The 26,604-nt window shown below is 44.4% G+C and overlaps 1 protein-coding gene across 1 annotated transcript in view; it reads right to left on the bottom strand.

Moving 5' to 3' along the window:
* Positions 1-26,604, bottom strand: part of VIT (vitrin) — a 98,553-nt gene that overhangs the window by 27,443 nt on the left and 44,506 nt on the right. The window contains exons 5-8 of the mRNA XM_019741949.2: positions 21,490-21,623; positions 17,400-17,477; positions 9,727-9,918; positions 4,534-4,590 (exon numbers count right to left, since the gene is read on the bottom strand). Coding sequence (XP_019597508.2) covers positions 4,534-4,590; positions 9,727-9,918; positions 17,400-17,477; positions 21,490-21,623 — 461 coding nt within the window. The remainder of the gene's footprint in view (positions 1-4,533; positions 4,591-9,726; positions 9,919-17,399; positions 17,478-21,489; positions 21,624-26,604) is intronic.

The raw sequence follows: 26,604 nt of genomic DNA, 5'->3' as shown, positions 1-26,604 counted from the left end.
TTTGAGAAAATTTTTCATTTTATCGATCTGAAATCTTCATCCATACACTCGTCAAGCACCCATATATGCACAACATCACTCTAGGTATATCTGTCTCCCCCACCCATCTGTTTGTGTGTTCTTCCTTGGAACTACATAAAAGAAATGTGGTCCCTTCAGGGGGCAAGCCGTCCACTCATGTCCTGAGGCTCAGTTTCTCGTGGTGCACCGCAAGCAGAAGAAAGCGAAGTGGCACCTGACATTCTATGTGCAGTAAAATGGTTAATGCCCCCTCCCCTCAACGAGTATCGATAAAGTAGAAAGGATAGTTGGATTATTATCCAATAGTCCCTCACCTCTTTGTGGGGGGGGGGCAATCATGGCTGGGAGGGACTCAGAGGCCGCACAGACATGGTAGGAAGCCTCCTAAGGACCCCAAACTGGCTGTTTCTCTCCCTCCCTCCCTGCCTCCCCGCCCCACTACCCTCCCCCTCCCCCACATCCCCAGCTCAGAAAGCTGAAAGCAGAGGGCATCATCCACGCTACCATTTCTTAAAAGACCGTCGGCTTTGCTCCATGCTGGAATTACCAACACACTCAAAAGACGAGGTATTTTTCTTCCCACAATTAAGATGCCAGGCTTTTCTGAAAGGCACCCTGTGCTCTTGCACATTCTGATTTAATGCTCAGAGCTGAGTTTAATTTAGCTCAGCCATTCACCAGGTGTATGACCTTGAACAAGTCGCATGCCCTCTGTGAACCTTAATTCCTCTGTGAATAACACTAGCAGATTGGGTGAGATGATGGCCAAGGTCAAAATATGTATGATTTATATGTTGAAACATTCTGCTTCTTTAGTCTCATAACTCTGTTGCCACCTACTGGTAAAAAAAATATGCACTTTGCCCTTTCCTTTAAAAAAGGGTGCTGGTGACATCTCAGTTTTTGCCTAAGACTTTCAGCATCCTTGAATGTCACGAAGAATTAGAATGCTCGGTGTTCTCTTATTTTAGCAGCAGACTGACAGTTCCCTCTTATCCTGTCCTGGCCTTCTATTAGTGCCATTTTTATTTGTTTGGCACAAGTTTGGACCAAATCACTTTTACCCACAAGCTGAAGGCTGAAAAATATTTCCACAGCTGAGCCTTGGTGTTTTTGGACTTGGTAGTAATGAGAAAGAAGTAAATTTGTGAGAACATTTGTATTCTGGTGTTGAGGAGCAGTGGGTGGTGTAGGAAGAAGAAGTTAGAAGACCTGTCCGGTGTCTACCAAACACTAGCTGGGGGTTCGGGAGACTTGCCTGCTTTCTCTGATCTTAAGTTTTGTCCTCTGTGAAGCTGAGGTCATAAAGACTTGTGCTGCCCTGCCTCACATGGAGGTAAATGAGTACAAAATCACTCTGAAGAGTATAAAGCATTCCTAATAAACAGGGAATTATTTTGGGGACAATCCCTGCTTGGTCATCCACAGATACAGTCAGTAGCTAAGAGAGGTATTGGTTCGGAATGATTTCCATGGTAAAAGTGTGGAAACAATTAAGTGTCACACACTGACCAAGCTCTTTACATAGTTAAGTCACAACAACCCTGAGAGTTAGGTACCGCTATGGTCCCTTTTTATAAGCAAGGAAACTGATGCCCGGGGAGTGGCAGAGCTGCACTGAAGCCCAGCAGGCAGACTGTAGAGCTTACACGTCACCACTGCCTGCCTATCACACACAGGAAGCCATTGGTGCTTTAGCGTCTCAGGGTACTTGGTTAGGCTGTTGCCAAGCACACTACCTGTACCTGTAATGTGAGGGCCTGGAACCATCCCTGCTCTAAGACCCCCGTGACGATCTTTGCACTGGTTACAGCTCCTTCTGTTCCCTGCACACCTGGAAATCCCAAGTCGGAGCTGCAACACATGGCCCTTAGGACTCTAAAATTTTATGGGACAGAAGCCCAGGGGGCCCTTCACCTTTCTAGTTTCTCCCCAGTGACTCCACTGGGGTGCAGTTTTTAGGAGGAGGTGGCCGTCTGAGAGGCCACTAGGGAAATCTCTCCATGTCCCTTCCTTTGGCCTGGCTTCCTGCCTCGAGGGCTGCACATGTCCCTTGGAGAACTTCCTCTTGCTGTGATGAAACAGGAAGCACTCAGACAGCAGCTGCAGCTGTGCTGAAGCCTGATCACCACGCCAGCAGCCCATCACACAAGGGATGTCAGAGGAGGCTGAGGGCAGTCTGACATCCTGGGCAGGAGCCGTCACCCCACAGCAAAGTACTGACAGACCCAGATTTACAAATGGGTCACCCTCCAAATCCTGGTGTGGGATATTTGCTTGGGATCTGGCAGCCTTTTCTCATAGAAACAATGTTAACTCCATGGTTAGGTTTCCAGGCCAGTGAAGCTTTTTGATCAAAAAGAGCTGATGGTACCGTGAAACCAGACAGCAAAAGGAAGGTTCAGAGGAAAAGTCACAGAGTGCTAACTTAAGTCACCAGGAGTACAGCAGGAGCAGCCATGCTAGCACAGGGGGCCCTGCCCCACTCACAGGGCCCTGGTAGGAGGCGGGGCAGGGTCAGGCAGTTGGGGAGCCTGCCTTATGTACCTGTGTGATTGGCTTCTCTCCATCTGCAGGAGCGAAGGGCTTTTGTGATGGGTTGGAGGTCTGCGCAACCTGGGGCTGGGAGAGGCCCTTACGCAAGGGCTTTCTGGGACTTTTGGGGGAGGGTCTGAGGTTCTCAGCGCAAAGTTGCAATGATGATGGCAGAGGGAGAGGACCAGTAGAAATGGGTAGGATTGGAGGGTAAAAAAAGAGCTGGGAGGATCTGCGTTGGTCAATGAGATAGTGTCACTATTGGGAACATAAAGGTCATGAAGAAATGGACTCCGTTGGAGCTAGAGAACCAGAAGTGATAAGGTTAGAAAAAGGAAATGCGGTCACATGCTGAAAACAATGTTAGGTTGTTGGCTCCTAAAAAAAATAGGAGCTGGAGATCAGGTACTGGGCCTTGTTGCCAACCAGCCCTCGAGCCGTGTCTGATTCGAGTAGTGTGTCTGTGCTTTATCCTGGGATGGGCAAGTTGGGAGCATAGGCTGCCCAGGTCAGAGGCCTCTCAAGCAGACCCAAACCCAGCAGAGCCCCCTTGGGTGTCTGGACTGGCAGAAACTTTCTCTTTGACACAGTGGGAACACACAAAGCCAAGAGACATTTTCTAGAGGTTAAAACAACTGTTCCTGCCCCCAAACTCAGGTGACCTGGAGTTGAGCTACAGAGGCCGGCAGTGTGTGTGGGGGAATGTGAGCAGCAGGCAGCCTGCCCAGGCTGCCATGCACTCCAGGCAGGTTCCCGGAAAGCAGCTCCTGGAGCGTCTTGCCTTTGGATACCTGAGGGGTTTCCACAGGGTCGGCTGATCTGCATGCGGCCAGCAGTCTGCTTTCTTCCCTTATTTTGCCCCCTGATGAAAGTACCCCTAGTTCAGATTTTCCTTGGAAGTCAGCCGAGCTCTCTGTGGTTGGCCCTGCTTTTGGGGGTTGCAGAGGAGGCAAAGATCCTGGCCAAGGGGACGAGAGGAAGGACTGCCCCATGCTTGGCTGCCTGAACAGTCCCTTGGGCCTGCTAAGGCCTAAAATGGCCTGGAGTCCTTGCCCTGCCCAGTGATCTGTTTCTGAAGCCCTTTGTCCAGACAACAGCGTGCACGTTGGCAAAAGCGCAATCGTGAAGCTCTTAGAAGCTGCTAGCCCTGTCCAGGGCACCCTACGGGGCCCCTATTCTGATCTGGTATCAAAGCAAAACAGGACCTACAATCTCTAGGAATCTTTTAACATGTGGAGGACAGACAGGTAACCCCCAGCCAGAGAAACACCTGAACTCTTCTCCATGGAGGTCTGGGACCCCATCTTAGTGCTTTGCAGCTGCAAAGGGAATTGTGTATTTCTATCGAGTCTACCAGCTCAGGGCCCAGATTTCTGGAAAGCAACTAAGCTCACGTGTTTTCCCTCGCTAATCACGGCAGGTCTCAACAGCACCACAGAGAAGAGAACTTGCTGCATCCCTTTGCATTCCCAGTGCTTGGGACAAACCTTTAAGGAGCGCACACAGAAGTGAAGAAAGGGGAGCCAGGAAGTGTCAGAATTCACAGGAGAATTCCCGGAGGAGGGTGAATGTATTTCTATCCCCCATATTGTGGAAGTACCCAAGCAAAATCAGCTTTGCCCTTTCCTGGGAAATGATAAACATTTCTCTCTTTTACCCTAGTTCCTCAAGCATGAACCCCAGAGAGTATCCCTTTTCAGGTTTATAAGAGCCTAGTTACTGAATACTTGGGAATTTCTATCACAACCTCCACAAAATTGCCTCTAGGGAATGGCAATGAGTGAAAGCTTTGCTTATTTAAAGGCTTCCTTGCTTTTCCTTACAAGTTGGGCCCTTGAGCGGTATCTCTTGTTGGCATAACTGGTTTAATGCTCTCTGTCCAAATCTAAATCAAATGGCAAGGCTTTGGAAAGACAAACCCCATATAAACAAGCTTAACTTTCATCAGAAGCTAGAACGGTGAGTTTAGGTTCTTACCTGGGCTGGCGTGGGGGCTGTATTGGCTGCTTGTGTAGGCGATGGTGGCCCAGAGATCTGTAATAACATTTGACTGGTCAGAGCATGAATTTTAATCTAACTGTTCTGTTCCTTTCCATTATCTAACCTAACAAGACATCACCAAGGTCAGAACCAAGGTAACGTTTTTTGTCCTTGGGTGGTCTGAACCTGCGCCAGAGGATGCATTGAAATGGGATTTTTTTTTTTTTTTTTAAAGGGGGGGATTTAACTCAAAACACCAAGTGAAAATTCCTGGTAATAATAACCCTTATAGTTCCCTTCTTTTACTAAAATGCTGTATTTCTTTATACTTCATTATTCTTACAATAATTCTCCTCAACTGTGCCACTCCTGAGGAGGTTAAAGTAATCTTTCAATAGAAATGTCATTTAACATTTCGCAATTTGCTTAAACTGTGTTAAGATGGTATTGATGCAAATAGCATTAGCTTTCAGTCATTTTTAAAGGTACACAATGGGTTATCCTTAATTACTCTGGGCAACTTCTCTGAAGCAAGGTTTTAAAGGGAGGAGCGAGATTCTGTAAAGAGAGATGCAAAGTGCCTTTGAGGGGAATGGGGGCCATGTGAAAACCAGCTGAGAGAAGGAACCAAGTTTCATAGAGGGAAAAAGATAAGAGGTCATGGAAAAACCTCAGTTTCTCTTGCAACCAAATCTATCTACTGTCAACTTTTTATTCCCTTTGTATTTGTTCCCATTATTTGGGCACAAACTCAAAATAGCTTTATTTTCTCTCTAATTGTAGACAACACAGACTCACTGTAGAAATATACACTGAGTGGATAGTAAGAAATCACCTGCAGTGCAATCCCTCTATCCTGGTATGTAATCTATACTGGTACACAATTTTGGCATACAGTGTTGTATCCCTTTTTCTATGCAATGTTCTCACGTACAGCACACAGTTACAAACATAAGATTGGTAGCTATGCTGTGTTGTAGCCTGCTTTTTGACCTCACAATCTGTCACAGGCCAATCTTTTCCTGTCAGTCAGAGTATATAGTCATCAAAATTTTAATAGCTATTTAGTAACCTCTTTAACTGTTCTGGTGGACAATTGAATTGTCTCCATTTAGTTTTCTGTTATGAAGAACATCTGTGTCCAGGTTTCTTTTCACCCTTGCTTAGTAATTACCTTCGGATATATTCTTGGAAGTGCAAATGCTGGGTCATTTCTCCACACTCTTGCCAAAGCTAATTAGTAAATTGAGCATTGTGTGATCAATTTCCAATGTGAATTGGCGAAAATTGACATCTTGTTGCTTAATTTGGCATTTATTTTATTCCTGGTGAGGTTGAACATCTTTTGTTATATCTATTGGCGATTTACAGTTCTTCTACCGTGGCTTGCCTGGTCATGACCTTCTCCCATTTTTCCTTTGGAATGTTTGTCTTACTATTTGTAAGACTAGATTTTAAGAACAAAACCTTCTCTGGACACCGTTAGGAAATTAAACTTTCTGAGATGAGGTAAATGTTGGTGAAAAGGGAAATTGCACGAGGAAGGGATGGGCAGTTATGGATGCTGGTCTCTTTCCTGTCCCAGGTTTCACCACTTCCTCCTCGGTAGCTGCCCTTGGTCAGAGGGTGGAGTGGTGTAGAAAGGTGAATGATCACCATGCCTTGCCACTAGGCGGTGCCCTGCTCCCCATCCTGGTCTATCCTGCCTCGCAGACACGGTTCATCTGTTAGATCAGCTGAGGCAACCGTAACACTTCCTCAAATGAACCTGACCCGGAGAACAATGCCCGGCAAAGCCACTCCACCTTGTAGGCCTGTGGTAGATTCAGCTGACCCTACAGCTGTGCCTGGTGGGATTGTCCATTTTTTCCAGAACTCTTTCCTCAGCATATCTATGATTATGGTTCTCCAAGCTGCCCCTTCTGGCCCTGGGATGCAGCTCTGTGGCCTCCTGGTTCCCGCTGGTACCAGTGTAGTCCTTAATCTCTCCTATGAAGGACAGTGCCACGCCAGCCCCGTGAGAAGCCTCTGCCACTCTGGATCTTGTCTCCTTCACCCCCAGCCTTGACTTGTTCCTCAATATCTTATTAGCTTTGCACATTCCTGGGTCAGTTAAGGGGCCATGAGGAGGCCTTGGTGTCCAGCCCCATCTTTCATGCATCCTTCCACCTGCATCAGCTCCTCTTCTTGGGCTGGGAGAGCCCCTGTCTTTTCCTGCTACAATGATTCTACTCTCTACCGGACTCCCATCCAAGTTCCTATGTCCTATCGGAGAGGCAGCTCTTGACCTCATTATAGAGGGCAGATGACTCATAGACCTCAAATGCAGGTTGCTCCTGGTCCAGCTACACACTTTTCAGGCATTCTAAGCTGACAGGACCTGCTGCCGGGGTCTTGGTGGATGTGTTCACCTATGTAGCCCAAGATCCTAAAATGGTGACTGACACAGAGTAGGCACTCAATAAATATTAGTCGAATGAATAAATAAATTAGGTTTCACTTGAACACCCCCATCCGTAGCCACTGGTAAAATCTTTTGACTATAGTCACATATGTAAGAGAAAAAAGCTCTCCTGATAAATGCAGTAACAATAACTCACTTGTCTCTCAGCTCTAGGAGAGCTACTCTCATAATTGGCAGAATATTTTCAGCTCATTTGAAGAATAAAAGGAGTTATCTACATACTAAATATTATTTACTAAATATTATTTAATATAGTTGGGCTAAAATGTCACAGCAAATATCTATAGCCGTCTAATGCCTATTAAGATAGACATTCATGAAAGGAGGCTGGTTGTTACCCAGATGGGGGGAGAGAGGGACTAGGGGGACGTAGTGAGTGACTTCTTGGATATAGGGTTTCTTTTTGGGGTGATGAATTGATTGTGGGATGATTGCACAACTCTGTGAACATGCTAAAAACCATTGAATTTACATTTTCAATGGATGAATTGTATGGTACGCAGAAAGCATCTCAATAAAGCTGTTATTTAAAAAAAAGACATAGGCATTCACACATCAATTTTCACTTCTCTTCATTTCTACAGAAAATCCTTTGAGTAGGCAATGCAAGTTTGTAAAACTCCCCTCTCCCTTCCTCCCTCCCCAATTTGGCTCCTTTCTTAGCAATTACAGTGTGCGATGCATGGAGTGCTTGCTCTGACAGTATTTGTCTAGCAGTCTGTGGGGCAGCGTGGGCGCGGGTGCTGGACCAGGATGAAGAAGGAACACTGATGGGCCGGGAGGCTGTCGTCCAAGGCCCCTGTCCCCAAGCCAGGAATAATGAAGCTTTGCCAGGTTGGGAGCCACTACTGCAAGTTGCTTGAGGTTTTCCATAAGCACAGGCCCAACTTGTAACAGGATTTCCAAGCTCCCAGTGTAGCCAAGTAAATATGCCACATGTTCAATTATATGTGTTATGTAAAAATTGATGTCTTCTAAGGAGACACCAGGAGCGAACAACTTACTCAACTGCTCAAAAATCTTTGAAAGAATCAAGGGCTCGAAAAGCCAAGAGCCTAAAATTAAGAAAAAAGAAAACTTCTGCCTAGGGGATCCCTGTCACTCAGCATCCTTCCTAACTGTTTATTCTTTTGCTGTCAGACATAGTGTGTCTGTGCTCCTATTAGCCTGAGTTGAACAAGAATAGGATGGTGGGGAGTGTCTAATGTGTTTCAGAAATCATTTTTATGGTATTTTTATTTGGAGATTTTATATCATAGCTTCTCCCAGGAGTTGTTCATTGACTGGAATAATAATAACCTCTATTTCATAGGATTTTTGGGACGATTAAATAAAATAATGCATGCAGGGTGCATGACACAGGGAATGTATGGACTGTGTGCATTCCATTATTATTTATTATTGGTCACAGTGGGAGCTGTGTCTAACTCCATCTAATCTTGCCACCTATCCATGTCAAGATGGGGCAGACCCTGCTTCTGTGATACTTCATTGGTGCCTGGGGTGTTGGTTTATGGCACAAATGCCTCCTGCAAGGGGAATCACAGGAGGGCCAGGCTGCTGGGATTCAAATCCCAGCTCTGCTACTGCCCAGTTATGTGACATGGAGCCAGTTTCCTCACTGCCCTTCTCTTTGGTTTCCTCATCTATACAATGGATTAGTCAAATTAAAAGTTATATATCTACTTGATAGGATGGTTATGAGGATTTAATAGGCTAATATTTGTAGTATGCTTAGGAGAGTGTGTAGCACATTGAAAGTGCTTATGTGTATTTGTTAAATAAAAAGATAGATAGAGAGCTAGCTGGACCCTGATATGGGGTGGGGGTGGGGTAGGGGGTGGGTGGGAGGCTTGCTACGTGGCAGTGATGTTTGCAAGATGGAGGTGAGGCTAAAAACAACAAGTCCTGGGCATTTTCTCCTTGAAAGAAAAAGTGGTGCCAGGTAGGAAATATTTAGGAAAAAATTGCTGAGACAGTAGTGACACTCCAATGGTGGAATTTTCCACCCCCTTGCCAGAGACCTTTAGAAATGAGGTAGACGCGTATTATCTCAGGAAGGCTTACATATAAGCTGTTTAGAAACTAGAGGTTGGATTATCAATGAGCTCTTAAGGTTGTGTTTGAGGTAGTACAGAGATTAGTTCCATAAACTGGACTTTGGTAAAACCTGAACCATGACTTAAGAACTGGATACAAGTCGTAAGACAAAAAGCAATCAGAAAAGGAATACAAATTTTAGCTATCCGGTTTTTCCTAAAAGGATTGTTTTGGTTTTGTTTGTTTCTAATTTTTGAAGACTTCCGGGTGTATATAACTTGTCACTTAAAATAAAACAAAATTCAACAGTGTTTACGTAGAAACCTACTATCCTTTCAACTGAGCTTTTGTAGAAATGGGGATTTTGTAATGGGAAAGTTTCACATAATATCCTATCTTCAGAAGTATGATAACAACAGTCCTATTACTGAACCTATTTTAAGCCCCTTCTACATGGTTTGCTTCACTCTTAGCTCAATCCTAAATTATTATTATTGGGCTCAAGTTTACTACTTAAATCTTAGAGGATACAACCACACACCTCTGGCCCAGGTCTCAGGTATCTCCCCTAACCCAGTTGAAAAGGTGGGAGATAGGCACTGACACAGGCATCCAGACGGAGCTATTACTCTAAAACCCAATCTCCACTTCACTAGCAGGTGGACACATGCAGTCTGCCTACTGACCCAGGTCCCGGCTCCTGTGGCCCACAGGCTGTGGTCTGGGGCTGCTGGTGATAGAGGCTGCAGATAGGGATGGCCTTGGCAACGTAACGTGGGCGGCTCCCTCTGGGGTCGTCCCTGCTACCTGCATCAGGGTGGCTGGCTGTGCAGTTGTCCCTGGAACTGATGGCTTCTGATAGGCTTTTGTGGTCTCACCTGTAAGAAGATGAAATTACACTGATAAAACAAATAAAATAGCCGGTAGGCTCTTCAGAAGAGAAATAAATGTTTGTTGAACACGAGTTATGAGCACAGAACCATGCTGGCCACCGTGGAGAGTGAAATCCACCTGTCCTAAAAGAATGTGCAGTCTGGATGGAGCAGTAAGTCAATACACAAACCAAAGATTAAATAACAATAAAGAACTTATATGACAGTTCAAACCATAGCGACAGACAAGGCAGAACGTGATTAATCACCAAATTAATTTTCCAGACACTAGGAACCATGGGTCATGCACATACTTTTTTGCTGTTTCAGTTAGCATTGGCCTAGGGATAGAAGGTATTCTCCGGCACTCACTATGACTTACTTTTAGAAAATGTGTTCTAGATTTCTAGTTTGGGGTGGTTCACGAGTAGTCAGCTAACTCCTCTGGGCTCCAGTTTCCTCATCTGTACAATGAAGTAATGGAACTAATTAGATTATAAGGATCATGTTGATTCTACTTCTAAACTGTGCTCTTTATCCATGTGCGATGATTTGGATTGCTTCCACAATTTTAAATGAGTCTCAATTTGTTACAACTCTGGGTGCCCTGAGAATATCTCTGAAGGTTTAGGGCAAGGGGGCAAGTGGTCCCTACTGGACATTGGGGACCGTGCAGAGCCGTGGGTCTGTGCCACAAGGAGATACCAAACAATCCCACAAGTGAACAACAGCCCCCCTCGCAAATGCCTGCTGGACCCCACGGGAGATAGGCCAGCTTCTAAATCTGAGCATCTGTATGTCGCTTAGGTTGCTGTCACAAATGACCACAAACCTGGTGGCTTAAAAGAACAGAAATGTATTCTCTTATAGTTCTGGAGGCTGAAAGTTGGAAATCAGTATCACTGGGCTGAACTCAATCTGTTGGCAGGACTGAGCTCCCTCGGGAGGCTCTAGGGTAGAATCTGTTTCCTGCCTCTTCCATTTTCTGCTGGCTGCTAGCATTCCTTGGCTTGTGGCCACACGCCTCCAATTTTTAATGCCGGCATCCTCAAGTCTCTGTCTGCCCATCTTCAGTTGACCTTCTCTTCTGCGTGTCTGTGTCAGTCTCTCTCTTATAAGGATACATGAGATTGCAGTTACGGCCTACCCAGATAATTCAGGATAATCTTCCCATCTCAAAATCCTTAAGTTAATCACATCTGCAAAGCTCCTTTTGCATATAAGGTAACATTCACAGGTTCCAAGGATGAGGACGTGGATGTCTTTGTGGGAAGGGGAAGATTTTTCAGCCTACCACAGCATCTCAGCTCTCGCCTTAACTCAGCTTAGGGTTGCTGTATCTTTGGTACACAGAACAGCAGGCCTAGGAGATAGATCTGTAATAATAAGGTGCTACGCTCTTCATGGGAACCATCCCACTTCCTGTTTGTAGAGCATGATGGGAAAATAGTGTCTCTCATCGCCCCAGACCAGCCATGTTCAGATCCACTGCTCAGCACGGGCACCTGCTTGTTTCCCCCGACACTGTCACCTTCTGCAGCAATTACAGTATTGACTTAGGAGAGCAAGTTAGCAAACAGCAGCCTGGTATTGGGTTGGAGTTTGGCCATCTGGTCTGCTCCTGTAGGCATTAGCCTGTCAAGGCAGGAAACAGATCCCTCATTTACCCTGTTTCTTGCTAACTGTTGGTTGCCTTTAAATCTGCCTGTAGACTGTGCCAGACAAATTGCTAAAGAGCTGGCAGTGCCCTCAGGGGTTCAGCCAGTCTTCACGCCATCCTTGGGCGAAGCTGAACCTGCGTGATTTATGACGTTTCCAAAACTTTAAAGGAATTGAGCTTTCATAACAAGTCCTAGGGAAGTTACTAATTTCTTTAAAGTACTCTTCTGTCTTACCCCCTGGTAAATGCTACCAGGCGTTAATGCCTCTTCAGGGAGACGCAGGCCCAAGTTCAACCTACTTCGTATAGGGCAAAGCCATTTAATAGTATCACTTGTATATTTTATGAAATGGGATATAACTATTAATTTTGAGAGAAGTATATAAATAAACTGACAATGCATTTTATTTGCAAATTATTCAACTACAATTACGTTAAAAATAAAATTTCTACTTGCAAATAGTAAACATTTTTGCCACTTTAAACTTAATTAGATATTGAAAATCTGAATTATCTTTTTTTAAACCATTGTCTAATTTTCAAGGTTTCTGAACAGCACAGTCTGCCTTTGCTAATATTGATTTTCTAGAGAGCAGATGAAATATCCTGGGGACAGCCATTTTTGTTCTTCTTTAGAACACAGACGCTTTCAAACATGTCCTAAATCCGACCAACAGAACCATCTCTCTGGTCTCCCACGGTCTTCCAGGGGCTGGTGTTTCTGCCTGCTCTCCTTCACGGAATAGGATTGTCTTTAGCAGAGACAGAAAATACTCTAAACTAACTGCTTCCAATTTCTTACTGAGCATAATGCCTGATGTGACCCAAAGTGAATTCTTCATGGGACCAGGTTCCCTTTGAGCAATTTGAAATTAAACCAGTAAAATAGTTTCTTTGTACAACCTCAGTTACATGGAACTTTGGTCTCTTTTAAAAGATTTTCCTGGGAAAACATTTCAAAACTTCCCTTAGGCTCTTAACAGATTACTCGTTGGAGAAGGTGAAGAACAGCTCCAGATAACCAGCTTCTCAATGGCAGCAGGATATCCTCAGAACTGCCTATACCTGGTTCATTTTTAGGATCACAGTGGAGGTGTTAAAATGCAGATTCCAGGGCCCGATTCACAGAGATTCTGACTCATTGGATCTGGGGTGGGCCTGTGGAAATCTGACTTGACAACCACAGCCAGTGCCAGGCTGGACTCCTGGCTCCAGCCCTCCCCAGCCTGCCACTAACGCTTTCTGAACCTGCTCCCTTTGCCGTAACATGGGGAGGGTCAGACCCACTTGCAGGGCTGTTGTCATCATTAGACATGTCTATAAGGGACCCACACAGTGCTTTGCACATGGTAGGCACTTGATAAATGACAGTAGCTGACATTTATCATCATGAGATGCCTTCCCCTCCCCCAGTGGAAACAAAGCTTTCAGTAGGTGTCAAAGGTGAGATGACTGAAGGAAATTAAGCCAGTTTAGCAGCAATGTCTGGAGGTCAGAGTAATCGGGTTGGCTTTGGCTCTTGCCGTGCTAACTCAGAGTGACATATGAGGGCAGAAAATCTAATATTCACTGAGCATCCACCATGCGCCAGGCACTGTGAAGGCCTCTTGGCCTAAGCACTCATGTTTGATATTAATCACAATCCAGGACGTCCATCCAAGTATTCTCATTTTTTGGATAAGGAACAGATTTTCCAAGAGGTCAAGAAACGTGGCTGAGGTCACACATACAAGAGGTAGCAGAGGCAGGATTTTGGCCCACACTTGTTCGATTCCAAATTCCATATTTTTTCCTCAAAAGGGGAAGGCAAGTCATGAGTAGCCTCAAGATTCATACATGTTGGTCGTATCAGAGGATGGTCTCTCTAGAGTTGTGATGCAAGCAGTCTTAGTCTCAAGATGGTGAAGGGTGGCCTTCGTGGGTACAGGCAGTGAGGGCAGGGAAGTCAAACTTATTATCATAAACTTGGGCTTGAGTTTCTTCTGGGGCAGGGACAGTGCAGCTGGCCAGGGGGAGCCCTGGGGGTGGGGTAGGGGGTTGTTCCTGACACTCTTGCTCAGCAGCCTTGAATAAAAGCTTGCCCTTCTCTTGTAGCAGTGCCAGCTGCGTGCCTCCCCAGCTTCCAGTGAACTTCTATAAACCAACACTTACCTGTTTTTATAGCTCAGAGGAGCTTGAGGCTCTAGCCAAATAACAGCTGCCTGACTACGGTTGCTTACTGCCTGGGAGGGAACAGCATTTAAATCTCAGGAATGTTCACCCTCAGCAGGAGCTGCACAGTGCAAATCAAGATGCTTTCTAGTTTTTGAGTGAGAGAATTTCCTGTGGAAGAAGGTTCTTATGCTTTGCAGGGGGGTAGGGGGTGGGGATGCAGGTGGGGGGGGGATGAGGGGAGGGCGTGGTCCTCTGAATCTGATTTGCCTGTTAACTCGCATTCACGGAGAGAGATTAGAAAGCAGTTTATAGGGGCATGATGAGACCTGAACAGCTGCTGGCCCTCACATCTCCCTCTCTTCTGCTTCCTCCAGTTTCTATAGGAACTTTATCATGTAAGGAAGAGTAGCAACCAAGGGGATCACCCTTTTCTGGTTCTCACTGGACTTTTTTATTTGCGTTGGTGAAATTTACTCCATGGTGGGACTATATCTTTAAAGAGGTGTTCCTCTATCTTGAAGCTGGACAAGACCTCAAGTATCCCTTTTATGTTAGAATCCTTCAAGTTTAGCTCAGAGTCTGGTAATAAAAGACGCTCGATGCATGGTTCCCAAATGAATATATGAACTTAATTTTCCCCACCTAATAACTAGGAATGATCTTGTAATTGGGTAGTAATACCCGGTGATAGTGTCATTAAAGGTTGAGGTGGTTTGGTAGAGGGGACAAGTGACCTCAGCAACACTTGATGTCCTAAGGACGGCTGTTGCTCATTTTACATTTATATGTAAGAAAGGCTGCCCCACTCCCTTGCACTCCTGCACGTCAGTGACTCGCCATGTGGGGGGACTGCAGGAAGCTGGGCCACGGTGCTTGGGGTCCACAGAGAAGTTTTGGAGATGTTCTCTGCTGTGGAGAACGTACAAACCCAATGGGTTTTATAATCTAGGCTGTCATTTAGCTATAGCGGCTCTCCCCTGCACCCCTCTGCCACCAGGGGTACCTTCTTGGAGGGGATATTAGCAGTGTTTGAAAGCTATAGGAGCCAGTTAGAAAGGTGCCCTCGGATGCGGAGTTAAACTTCTCCAAGGGTCAGCTTCTTTATGTGAAAATGCAGGGGACACAGGCACTGTGCCTCAGGCTCACGGTGTAGCAACAGGTGCCTGGCGCAGAGGAAACGCACGGCCATTGACAGTTACAGAAGGTTGACAGAACTCTTCCTCTTGTCTGGATTCCAGTTAAGGCCCAAAGCTGAAGACAGAAGGCCCCATGACCCCCATTGTAAATGAGGAGAGGTGCCACTGAACTTCACACAGGTGGGGCCATTCGGGTAGAACCTGCACCATCACCAATGCCCCCTCACCCAGGTCAGTCAGCAGAAGGGAAGGACCTGAAGAAGGGGAAGGGTCAGCCTCCACTTGGGCAGACAGCAGTGTTCAGGGTAGGGCCCCTTCCCTCCCTTCCTCCATGCATTGCCCTCCCCAAGCCAAAGGAAGGGGCTTCAAAAGACTCACCCACCAAGACTACAGGGGCCGATGGGGAGGGGAGGTAGGCCTCTCGTTCCCTACAGACCTCTCTGAGCAGAACCCATGGCCCACGGGGTGCACTTTAGGAGCAGAGCTTGCAGAGAAAGCTTGGGGGAGTATTCTTGGAGTCTAGCTGTACTCTCCCTGTCAGGGTAAAAATAGGGGTGCTTGACATGTGGTCCCTGAAGTTGGGATGCTTATTTGAACGTAGGGATGTTTCTGAAGGGGTAGGGGTGCTGCTGGAGGAGCTTAGGCATGCAGGGCTCAGAAGGCCAAAGGTGAATGGAGATGGGAGGAGAAAGGGGGCCTCTCCCTATCCTAGTTCTCCTCAGACCCCTGAGGGGAAGCGAACCCCAGCCATTCCCATGGCTCTGTGTGAAGGAGCTGCCCAGGGGACTGCTGCACCAAGGGATGGGACACCCGACTCAGAGAGAGAGAGACTGGCATAGATCTCTGGCCCAACAAGAGGGGGCCAGGACACAGCTGAATACTGCCTCCCTTAGCCCCAGGTATCCACACATATCACCTATTTAGAAATCACTGAGGGGGGCAGGTAGAAAAGGGTAAAGGGGGTCAAATACATGGTGACGGAAGGAGATTTGACTTTGGGTGGTGAACACACAATGCAATATACAGATGATGTATTATAGAATTGTGCACTTGAAACCTATGTAATTGTATTAACCTGTGTCACCCCAATAAATCTAATAATGAAAAATAATAGTCATGTGATACACGAAAAGAAGAAAGAAAGAAAGATAGAAAGGAAAGGGAAAGAAAAGAGAAGAAAAGAAAAAAAGAAAAGAAAGAGAAAGACAACAGAGAGGCCAGGGACACTCTCCCTCCATCAGCTGGCCAGTCACTTAAGGAGATGTCTGTCACCTAGTCCTCATCTCCGTGCCCACACCAAAAGAGGAAAGGTGATATCTCAGAAACAGTCCATGAGCCACCACGATCTGCTGCCAGCCTGGGGGGGTGGGGGGGCGAAACAGCTATACCTTGCATTTTAAACCCAAGCTTGTCTAGATTACTGGAATAATTAAGATGTCATTAAAGACATAGTTGGAGCAGTAACTGGGGGAAAAAATGAAAAACATTTCCTATTTGTATGCCAAGGCGACTCACATCAGGACTCTTTGTGTACACTGTTATTAGCATGAAAAACGACAGGATAATGGTATAGAATGAGGTTTCTGGAGCCATAGTGTCTGGGTTTCATTCTCAGCTCTGCTCCTTACTAGCTGTGTGGCAAAGGGCAAGCTACTAAACTGCTCTGTGCTGCATTTTCCTCATAGTGCACATTAGGGCTAAGAATGGAACGTACGCATGGTGTTGTGAGGGTGACTAAACGCGATAATCAGCTCTTGGAACAGGGCCTGGCACACAGCAAATGCTCCATCAATGCTAGCTCCTGTTGTTATCCTTAAACCATGTTCACCTTAAATACGTGAACAAAATCAACTAGCCCATCAACTTTCTGGAAGCAATGCAAAATCCTGTTACGAAGCGACTCACAGCTTCTCTTTGTGTGGGAAATCAAAGTAGCCCCAAAGACGCAATACTGCATAGCAGAGTTCCCACTTTAGTCCAGAAACCCAGAAAAAGGTATTTTCTTGGCCTGAGGTCCACCTGTGACTCCTTTGTAGCTCACATGAAGCTGGGTAGGCACAACCTCAGAGACACTGTATCTGTGGCCTGGGTTGTCACTCAGATTAGCTGTTTGCTGTTACGCCATAAACCACATCCTTCTCTGCGCTTCCCTTCATTTCATACCTGACCTTTTCCCTTTCAGCTGCCAGGGAATATTTCTGGACAAAACGTCACATCATCTTCTAAAGGTAGCAATACAATAAAATTCAAGGTAACAGTCATTATGAATGAAAATGACACAAACACAGAGATAATCTTGGAATTGTAAAAACAAACAAACAACAAAACCCCCAAAATACGAAGCCTCACTCTTCAGCCTTAGCCGCCATCTCATCCCATTGATTTCTGTGCCCATGTTCCTGGCAGCTGTTAAAATATTACTAGAGTCAGTGGAGCTTGACCAGTTAAGATGTTAATTTCTACACTATCGCTTAAAACACAATATTGCGTGTTTATGAACTCCGAAGATTTAGATGAAATCACTCATGAACACTTGCCTGCTTTGGCAGCGGGGCTTTTAGGTGATGAATATGTAAGAGCCGATGGGTAGGTTACGCCCTTCTGGGGTTTACCTTCTGCAAAAGAGAGAGAGAGAGAGAAAAGATTTATTTGTAGAGCTAGAGGTTTTAGATGGTTCTGTTCTGATAAGCTGATTCCATCCTTCCAATTTATTTCTCTTGAGTTCAATAAAATCAGTCAGTCTCCCCCATGCTGAATTGTTGATTACAAGAAGAAAGTCAAGTGGCATTTTGTCTTCTGTATTGCCTGTGTTTTATTCATATTAGAAAGGAAGTAATAAAATCTCCATGACTCAGAGTTTAACATTAGCAACCCTTATTTTACCAACGAAGATGTGACATGGAAGCTAAGGTTTTCATATATGTGGCTCTGAATGTTTAATTAGGTCAGTAGATGGAGTGAAAACATTCCCCATGCTCTCCTTGAGACGCTGGAGAGCTCTGGTCACAGCCTGGCTATGTGGGAGTAGCTACCTCTCACTTTCATGGACCCTGTGGGGACCATTTGAATTCCATGGCATTAGAGAAACCTGAAAGTAGGTAAACAATCAGCCTTGATAAGCATTTGTTGCCCACCCAGGGAGAGAGAGTTGAGCTGCCAGGCTAGGAGAAGGAATGCTAATGTATATCAGGGAAACAATGGAGGCCTAAAAAGACAAAAACAATTAGATGATGGGGCTGGGTAAGCATTTCCAAGGCTGATAGGACTAATATGGCCTGAGGAGATTGTTGCCAGAGGCTTCCTCCACCAGCAGGTCAGGCCTGAAATTCCACCACAGGAGCTTTGTTCCGCAATGAAACAGAAAGTGTCTCTGGAATGTAGAATTCCCCCAAAGGCAGGTAATTTGTCTCACCTGGTAACTTGAATGCCCAGTGGCCAGAGCAGTGTCTGATAGTAGATGCTCAGTAAATATTTATTCAAAGGAATATCTTAGTGCTTAGATCTCTGTTATAATTCAAACACCCTTGGGAGGTTATCCAATGTTTCCATCTAACAACAAAAACACTTTAACTCTCAACCTGAGGGAATATTTTTATAGGCTGGGGCTTGGGAGAAGATGGTGAGGAGTGTCATTTGGAGACCCCAGCGGGGTGGAACAGAATCTAGTGCACAATTTTGCCAAACATGCTATTGGCACAAAGGATTGTGGGGTCCTGAAGCAGACAGGGTCTCAAGAAGAGCTTGGGATTGGAAGTAAGAAAATATAGGTCTCTGTTTCTATTTTAACATTAACTGCCTTAATCTCTGAGGCTGTCATTTATTTTCATTCAGAAAATACAGACAACGATATGACACAAAGTTGTAGGACCTAATGGAAAAAAAAAGTTTAAATGTTTTGGAACTATATATTGCCATAGAGATGCAAAGATGTTATTCTAGTATTACCCACAAATGTCACTCAAAATGAGGATGAGGCAAAGGTTTGGGCTTACTTGAGTTACTTCATCTCATTACAGTCACCTGGGAGCAGAGCTTGGCATTTCCAGGTTTTCCGCCCTTATAGGTCTGCTCCAAATAGACAACAACTGAGGTTATTTCAGACCCAAGGAGGACACTTGGATGTGACCTCACTTTATCAACAGAGCGCTGCAGAGACAACATTTCTCTCTATTTCCTATTCTTCTCACATCTAAAATCCTATGGTTCTTTCTGTTTCTATGCAGAGGGGCGTGAGCTTAGTTTTCTGAAATGTGAATCAAAAAACAAGTGGACTATTTGAGGAGGTACTTCTCTGACCTTTCCCATTCCTTCTGAAAGCTTGTGCTGACCCAAAATGTACATCCCCTCTCCTGCTCCCTCACCCCAGACCAAAGCGAGTTAACTAAAGGAGCACAGCAACATGTAAAAACTGGAAATGACCTAGATGGAGGCATCTGAGCCTTCAGAGGAGGATTCTGACACTATTCAGCGACTCGCTGGCCTTGAGCCTCTGGGGAGCAGACCTTGGCCGCCAGTCAATTGATACCCTTACACGGAAGTGCGCTTTCCTAACTCGCCCATTCAAAAGATACTCCTAGCCATTGCAGAAGCACAAATGTTTATCACTGGCAAAAATTGTTTTTGGTTAAACGTCACTAGGTGGAATGAGGGGACATGGAAGTTGAGATTTATAGGGAATAATCTCAGCAGATTGATTTTCACTTAAAATTCCAAAACATCTCTACTCTCATGGAATTAATTTTTCTTTTAAACCTCTGTTGGGATTCTTGAATTGCAGACTAAGGACTTTAGATCAAAATACTCATATTTAGCCAGGAGCTACTTGGTAAACACTTAATGTGGAGATTATATTTCTCTCTATGTTCAACAAATTTGTATTCTAGACTTAGCATTTTCATATGGCTCCTATTCTGAATTCTTTGTTACAAGGCAAACCTCACGCACAGTACTATGACTTTCCACTATCTGACTTAGAAACCAGTCTAATTTGAACCCTAAGTATGCAGAGAGGGGGAAATCTCTTCTTTATATAAGAATATTAGTTAATAAATGTGAAAGGAATGACAGAATTAGAACAACTATAATTTTGCAATTACTAATGTAATTTTTATGACAGCAAGGATCATCAATAGATGTAAAACCACTGGTGAAATTTATTGGAAACAAGCTATTCATGCTGTTTTGAAGTATCACCCTGCAGATTGCTTATTAATTAGAAGGTATCTTCACCGTGGAGAGATACTGCAAAGTGTACAAGTAATCAAATTTAGCCTCACCAATAACTGGACAAAATGACACTATGTGCCTCCTGATATGGTCATTATGATAAAACATAATGGATGGGCTATGATACTACCTGTGTGGTATCTTTGCCAAAATATTTAACCTGAATCCAATCATGAGGAAATCACTGGACATGTTTGTGGTCCAGACTGTGGGACATACTGCTAGACAACTAGCTGGGACTTCAAAAATGTCATTGCCATTCATGACCAAAAAACGCAATGTGGTGAGATAGTTCCATATTAAAGGACACTAAATAGACATGACAAGGAAATGCAGTGGATGATCTTTGATTGGATTGTGACTCTAAAAACAAAAGAAGAAGAATAAATTACTATTAAGACTGTTTTGGGGTAATTAGATACAATTGAATGCAAACTATTTATTAGATAATATTATTGTATCAATGTTAATTCTTTAGGCATGGCATTAGTATCGTGGTTATTTAGGAAAATGTTCTTGTTCTTACAAGATGTATGCTGAAGTATTGAGGGATAAAGTGTCATGCTACCTGCAGCTTTTTTTTTTTCCACATGGTTCAGAACAAAATATAGATAGATGATAGGTAGATAAATAAAGCAAATGTTGCAACGTATTAACAACTAGTGAATCCAGGAGAAGGGATTAGAGGTATTCATTGTAATATTCTTTAAATTTTTCTGTAGATTAAAAAATTTTCAAAATAAAAGTTTAGATTGGGGAAATTCACAAATACTAAAAAAAGGGAGGAAGGTCATGATAATACTAAAATACTTGATTATCTTTCCACTGTGAAATCACAATAATCATTAGCTCACTGGCATCTTTGGAAAAGGGGAAAAAAGGTGAAAAATGAGTATCTACAAAAATCATGTGGAGCTAGATAGTGACAACTGATTGACTAGTGAAACAATGATTAAATAAGAAGAAATCTCAAATAAAATTGTAGCGTAGTTCTCTAAGAGCCTATCTTTATCTATTCATTTACCAGAAATCTCGAGGAATAAGGTTCTAGATGTGAGATTCATTTGGCCTAACAAAAGGAGTAGTTCAAAAACCGAAGTTATTAAATGTAAGTCACTTAATTAAAAAGTTTGATTGGACTTACAGATAGCTGCAGTGTGTTTAAAATGAATAATTGGGGCCTTTTAATATTTCCAGACTTTGTAGTGATTTATCACTGTAATTATAATTCATTGTTTCATGATCCTAATTATCAGGAGAACTAATGCTTCAGATTTTTATGAAATGAGGTGGGCCATCAATTAAAACTAACAGCACATTGAAAAGAGCACATTTCATCCCGTGAGGTCACTTAACCCAAGTGCCTGTGTGTAGCAGCATTTCCCCAGTGTGTAGACTTACCTGAGACAATGAAGGATTCTCTCCACCGTGGTAGGGATAAGGACTGGACACCATTGGAATAACTCCCTCTATAGCCAGATTGTCCCGCTACTTTCCGAACAAGTATTTTCCCTCCTGAATTATCAAGCACACCACTATGAAGAGGGAAAGAAAATTTTTGTTTTGAGGAATAAAACAGAGAAATATTGTTTGACATGATCAACGGATTATCCGACTAGCCGCCATCTTTATTTAGAGATATGAAAGCAGCAAGATGAAGAAAAAGTTGACTTGGACCTGCAACCCACCCCCTAAGAATGGTGCCTCCGTCACATGGCCCGGCGTGTGACCTCCCAGGTTAGATGTCCTTCTTTTTCTTATTACAGGACCTGATTATTTAGTCAGCTGGGCATTTCTCTTTGCTACCATGCCTCAAATTTCTTTTCCTTGGTTTCCTTATTCCCACTAGTTCTTTTAAGTAAAACCTCTTACCTGACAATTTCCAATTTGGTTTTGTGACATCACAGAATGACTCCAGTTGTTTCAAAGGGTTATATGGCATTTTAAAATGCAAATTATTCCTTTTATTTTGGGCCAGGAAAGGAAGGTGTGCAGCTAAATTAAACGCATTGAAAAGAGTCTCCAAAGATGAGAATTGTTTCTTGACAGGCTTTTGAAGGTTTTAGATTCTGACGTGACAGTAACTGAAATATCTACCTCTTTCCTTCTATGGCAGGAGCTCCATTCTGGTTCCTAACTATCACTTTCACATTGTCATTTCCTTGCCCCAGAGGCTAAAATGGCTCCTGTGGGTATCTGTAATTTATGGCGCGGGGTAGCTAAAAAAAATACTTAGATTTGTTCCTATCAACACCCTTCCTTTCCTCCAGGAATAAGAGTTGCCCTTTCCTGCTCTCCCACCTTTATGGTGAGTCAGAGACTTTGAATATTCAACTTCCCAATGACCCAGAAGGAAAGAAAGTGATAATAATGCTTGACATGAAAAACAATGAATTGCTTTAAAATCATTTCCACATATGGTATCTGCCTAGGTCCTCTCAGCAAACCCATGAGTCATGCAGTGGAGGGAATGTTATTCCCAACGCATAGAAACAGGCTTAGACAGGTTGAGTGACTCACTCCAGATTTTGTAACTAGTAAATAGCAAGGCAGGGATTTGAACCTAGGTCTAACTGATCAGGAGACCTGGGTTTGTCCCACTTGGTCCCAGTTGCCTCTCAGGGTCCAAAGCACAGGTACCTCCTGACTACAATAACTCCTCGTTCCCTCGTGTCTTTGCAACCCGGGTCTCTCTTCAATCAGAAGCTCTCAGAATCAGGTTACATCATTTCTCCCAGCTGCAGACAGGCTGGTCTCAGCGCCCCTGAAAACCACGTGATTCTCACTCTGGTGTCTCTGTTCATTCTGCTCTTTTTGTTCTGGAGAACCTGGTTCCCACTTCTGCCTGACTAGGCCTGTGTCACTGGGTCCTAATAGCGCCTTCTCCACAGAGATTCCGACCCGGCTTTGCCAGGCCCCTTCCTCATGACACCTTAAAATCCTGTCTCACAACCAAGACTCTGGTTTTATTTGATCTTGTGCTACTTCCTAAAAGTTTCTTGAGTTAATTTCATCTCCCAACTAGACTGGAAATTTAAGTATGGAAAGGACAATGTGTTAGAAGGACTCGCAGTGGTGAGTGAGCTCTGCTCCCACTGGCTTTCGAAAGTCAATTGCTAAGGTTTTCAGGATTGTGCAAGCTGGTTCATTTCACGTTGGTAGCTTGAAATCAGCCATGGCGGGAGTATTTATACCACAAAAATTGGTAAGTCAGCAACTCCACCCTTTTTTGGAGAGTCAGTTGTTACACATTTACCAGCACACCACTGGCGTAGTCTGAAAATTCTCATTATTAAAAAAAGTTCTCCCATGGTCCCTTTCCTTATAATTAATGGGGAAAATAAAAATAACTCTCACCTTTTTATTTTCTCCCAGAGAAATCATCCTGCCCCTGGATTTATATTCTATCATATTGAAATGTATATGCAGCAGGCACTTGCTGTTGTTTAAGAGTCAGAAGCACTTTAGCTCTTTAGAGGGAGGGGAAATGGGGAGGGGGAAGCTGTGCTGAGCTTCCCTCGGGCTATTTAAAGGGAATAGGGAGGGCCCAGGGGGTTCTCAAGCTGGACTGAGCTGCAGATATCCCTTGTGAGGGTTTTGTAAGACCAAACACCCAGACTTTGGGAAAGGTGCAGAGGTACACCTACTGTGTTCTTGTAAGATTTTTCTGGTTGCAGAAGAGAGTGAAGCCTCAATGGAGGACCTGGATGTCCCCAGACATTCTCCTAGAGAAAGGCAGATCCTGGGGAGGTCAGTGGTCGGTAAACCACTGGAGGCCACAGCAGTCCAAGGAGGTCAATGCACTGGATACTTGACCATCATAGTAGATACTGGAGGAGGGAGAGAGGGGCTCCTGAAAGGGGCTGTGGTTCCACTTATGAAGCACATGGGGGCAGAGCCATGGTAATTTGCTGAACATGGCCTTGAGGTTTGCCTTCTTCCTAACCCAGGTTCCAGGGGACTTGGATAAGCTGAGACAGCGTCCAGGCTCAGAGGAAAGGGACTTCCCACCACTAGGCCAGGTTTTGAATGGCTGTCACTCTTAGGAGGTCATCGGCTGAGAAATTAGCCTGAAGAGTGCTCTGCATGGAGATGGCCTCTGATTTGCCCCGTCTCAGAGAAATGCCTCCACTCCCCAGCACCTGGTCCCACATGAAACACAGAGGTTAGTTCAGGACAGGACTGGCCAAAATGTGATGTCTCAGTTATGTTCATTATCCCTTTGGTTTGAAAGGATCCAGGGAATCACGCATAAGACATCTGATTTTGATATATTATATGAATATTAAATCCATTAAGCTGAATATGAAATCTGAATTTCTAAACCAAAACATGCTCTCTTCAGTTTCCCTCTTCTGACTCGGGGGGGACTCTGGCAGGACAATGACAGGAGGTGCCTCAAGCACTTTCCATTTATGTTCTCAGTCTTAAATCCTGCCTTCTAAAAACAGACTTCTGCTGTTGTGAAAAACAAAACAAATAGTATCCAAAATTCCTATGTTCTTCCTGAAGACTCTTCATCCTCTCCACCGAGGGTGGTACTTCTTTCCAAATAGTTTCCCACTCTAGCAGACACTGTCTGAAAAGCTACAAGGACATGCAGTTGTTCGAGTAGCAAATCTTGCTTTTTGAAACAAAACATTCAAGATCTTCTCCTCTGCCCTTCTACCCTCATCTGCATTCCTCCCAGCAACTCCCTAGATTCTAACCCAGCTGCTGGAATTGCTGAATCCCCGTCCTGGTCAATCCCTTCTATGTGTCTATCCATCACAAAGCCTTTGCTAGCTCTAGTGCTCCATAGTCCAAATCCCCCTCAAGTCCTCACTTTGTACTTTAAATAGTACTGGGACCCCTGTCCTTATGGAATGTGTCACCTGGGCTCTGGGCAGTGGTGGACATGAGTTCTAATCCTGAATGTGCAACTAACTAGCAATGGACTTAATTTCCCTAGGCCTCAGTTCCTCTTCTAACAGATGGGGATGCTAACAATAGTCTCCTAGGGTTGAGATGATGCTCGAGGGAGAGAATCAGAGGGGAAGGGATTAGTTATCGTTATAAGGATATCTTTGACCAGGTGAAATTAACTCGTGTAGCTCTGTCCTGCATAAGTAACGTGGAGAGACAAGAGAGAGCCAGCAAGTGCCAGAGGAAGCAACTGCCAACGATCTCAGATCACAGTTGGGAACATACAGGCAACCTCAAAACAGGCTCAGCCTCTGCAGCAGATGCTAGCATCTATGTAGACACAGGCTGGAGAATACTGAGTGGGAGAGCTGCGTGAGCAAGCACATATGTGTGTAAGGATGATGTGAGCATGCACACGTGTGGGAGGCATGCACAGACACACATGTATAGATTTGTACACCTCTTCCCTTTTTGCATGACCTTGATTTCAGAGTGCAAGCAAAATATTTGTATTCCATAGTCTGGAGTGAGGAAATAGCACTTAGTGTTTTTCTTGAACGTTCCACTCCTTATCCTTATTAGAGTCTTGGAATCCTGCTCCCATCGAAAAATCAGTTAGCTCATCATCCCGCTGCAGTGCTAGGGAAAGGAAAAGTGTGGCCAGCCAAATCTACGAGTCATTGTTACATCTTATTTTACACAGATTTTTTTCTTACTGTCTCCCCAAATTTCAGAGAAGTTACCGGCTAGACACCCTGAAAGGGAATGAATTTTACATCTCCCGTCTCTCTGGCAAAGATACAATTGAACAGTCAACTGACTGATGTGCAAGTAAGGAAAAGGAAAATGATACCAGAAGCCTGAATAATTCAGAAATTTCATCCAGTATCCGGTGGCTGAGCACTGCCTCAGGAGCAACATCTTAGAGCAGTGCTGGGTGCTGTTTAGGAGCACGAGCGCTGGACTTAGCTTCCAGTCCCTATTCTGATACTAAATTTTAATAGTGGGGCTTTAGGAAAGCTAGTCAGCCTCTCCACCTGTAAGGTGTGGATAATAGTAGTAGATACCGCATAGGGGAATTGTGAGGACTAAGTAACACAGGTGAGTTTCTTGACACATACACATTAGCCTTATTATCGAAGATATTAAGTAAATATCCATTGGAGTGTTTTGACTCCAAGCCTAAGAAAAGGAGGCGTGAGAATTCTGCAAAGGTCACTTTGCCTCTCCCTATTTAGGAAGTGACTCAGGCCAAACCATGGCATGCCTCCTGTTCTCCTTCCTGGATCCCAAACCAACAACTGACCAAGCAGTGCCACCTTTCACCCTTCTCACTTTTCCTGGTCCATTTGTCTCCAGACATCACCATAGCTGTGACATTTCTTCTTCAATCTTATGGGCTTTTCTTAGTCACATCCTTGTTATTTCCTTGCTCAGCACATACAGGGAAACACAAAAAAATGCTTGACATCATCCTGAGCTTTGGTTTCCTTGTCATGAACGCGAAAGAGAATTCTTCTCCCCTCCTCATTAAGGTGTAAAGAGAAGCCAGTCCTTTCCACAAAGTACTGGGAAAGGAGATCCAGGGCCACGCACTGCTGCTGCGTAATT

This window comes from Rhinolophus sinicus, linkage group LG05 (genome assembly GCF_036562045.2).
Source record: "Rhinolophus sinicus isolate RSC01 linkage group LG05, ASM3656204v1, whole genome shotgun sequence".
NCBI classification, from domain to species: Eukaryota; Metazoa; Chordata; class Mammalia; order Chiroptera; family Rhinolophidae; genus Rhinolophus; species Rhinolophus sinicus.
This window is presented reverse-complemented; position numbering and strand designations above follow the sequence as displayed.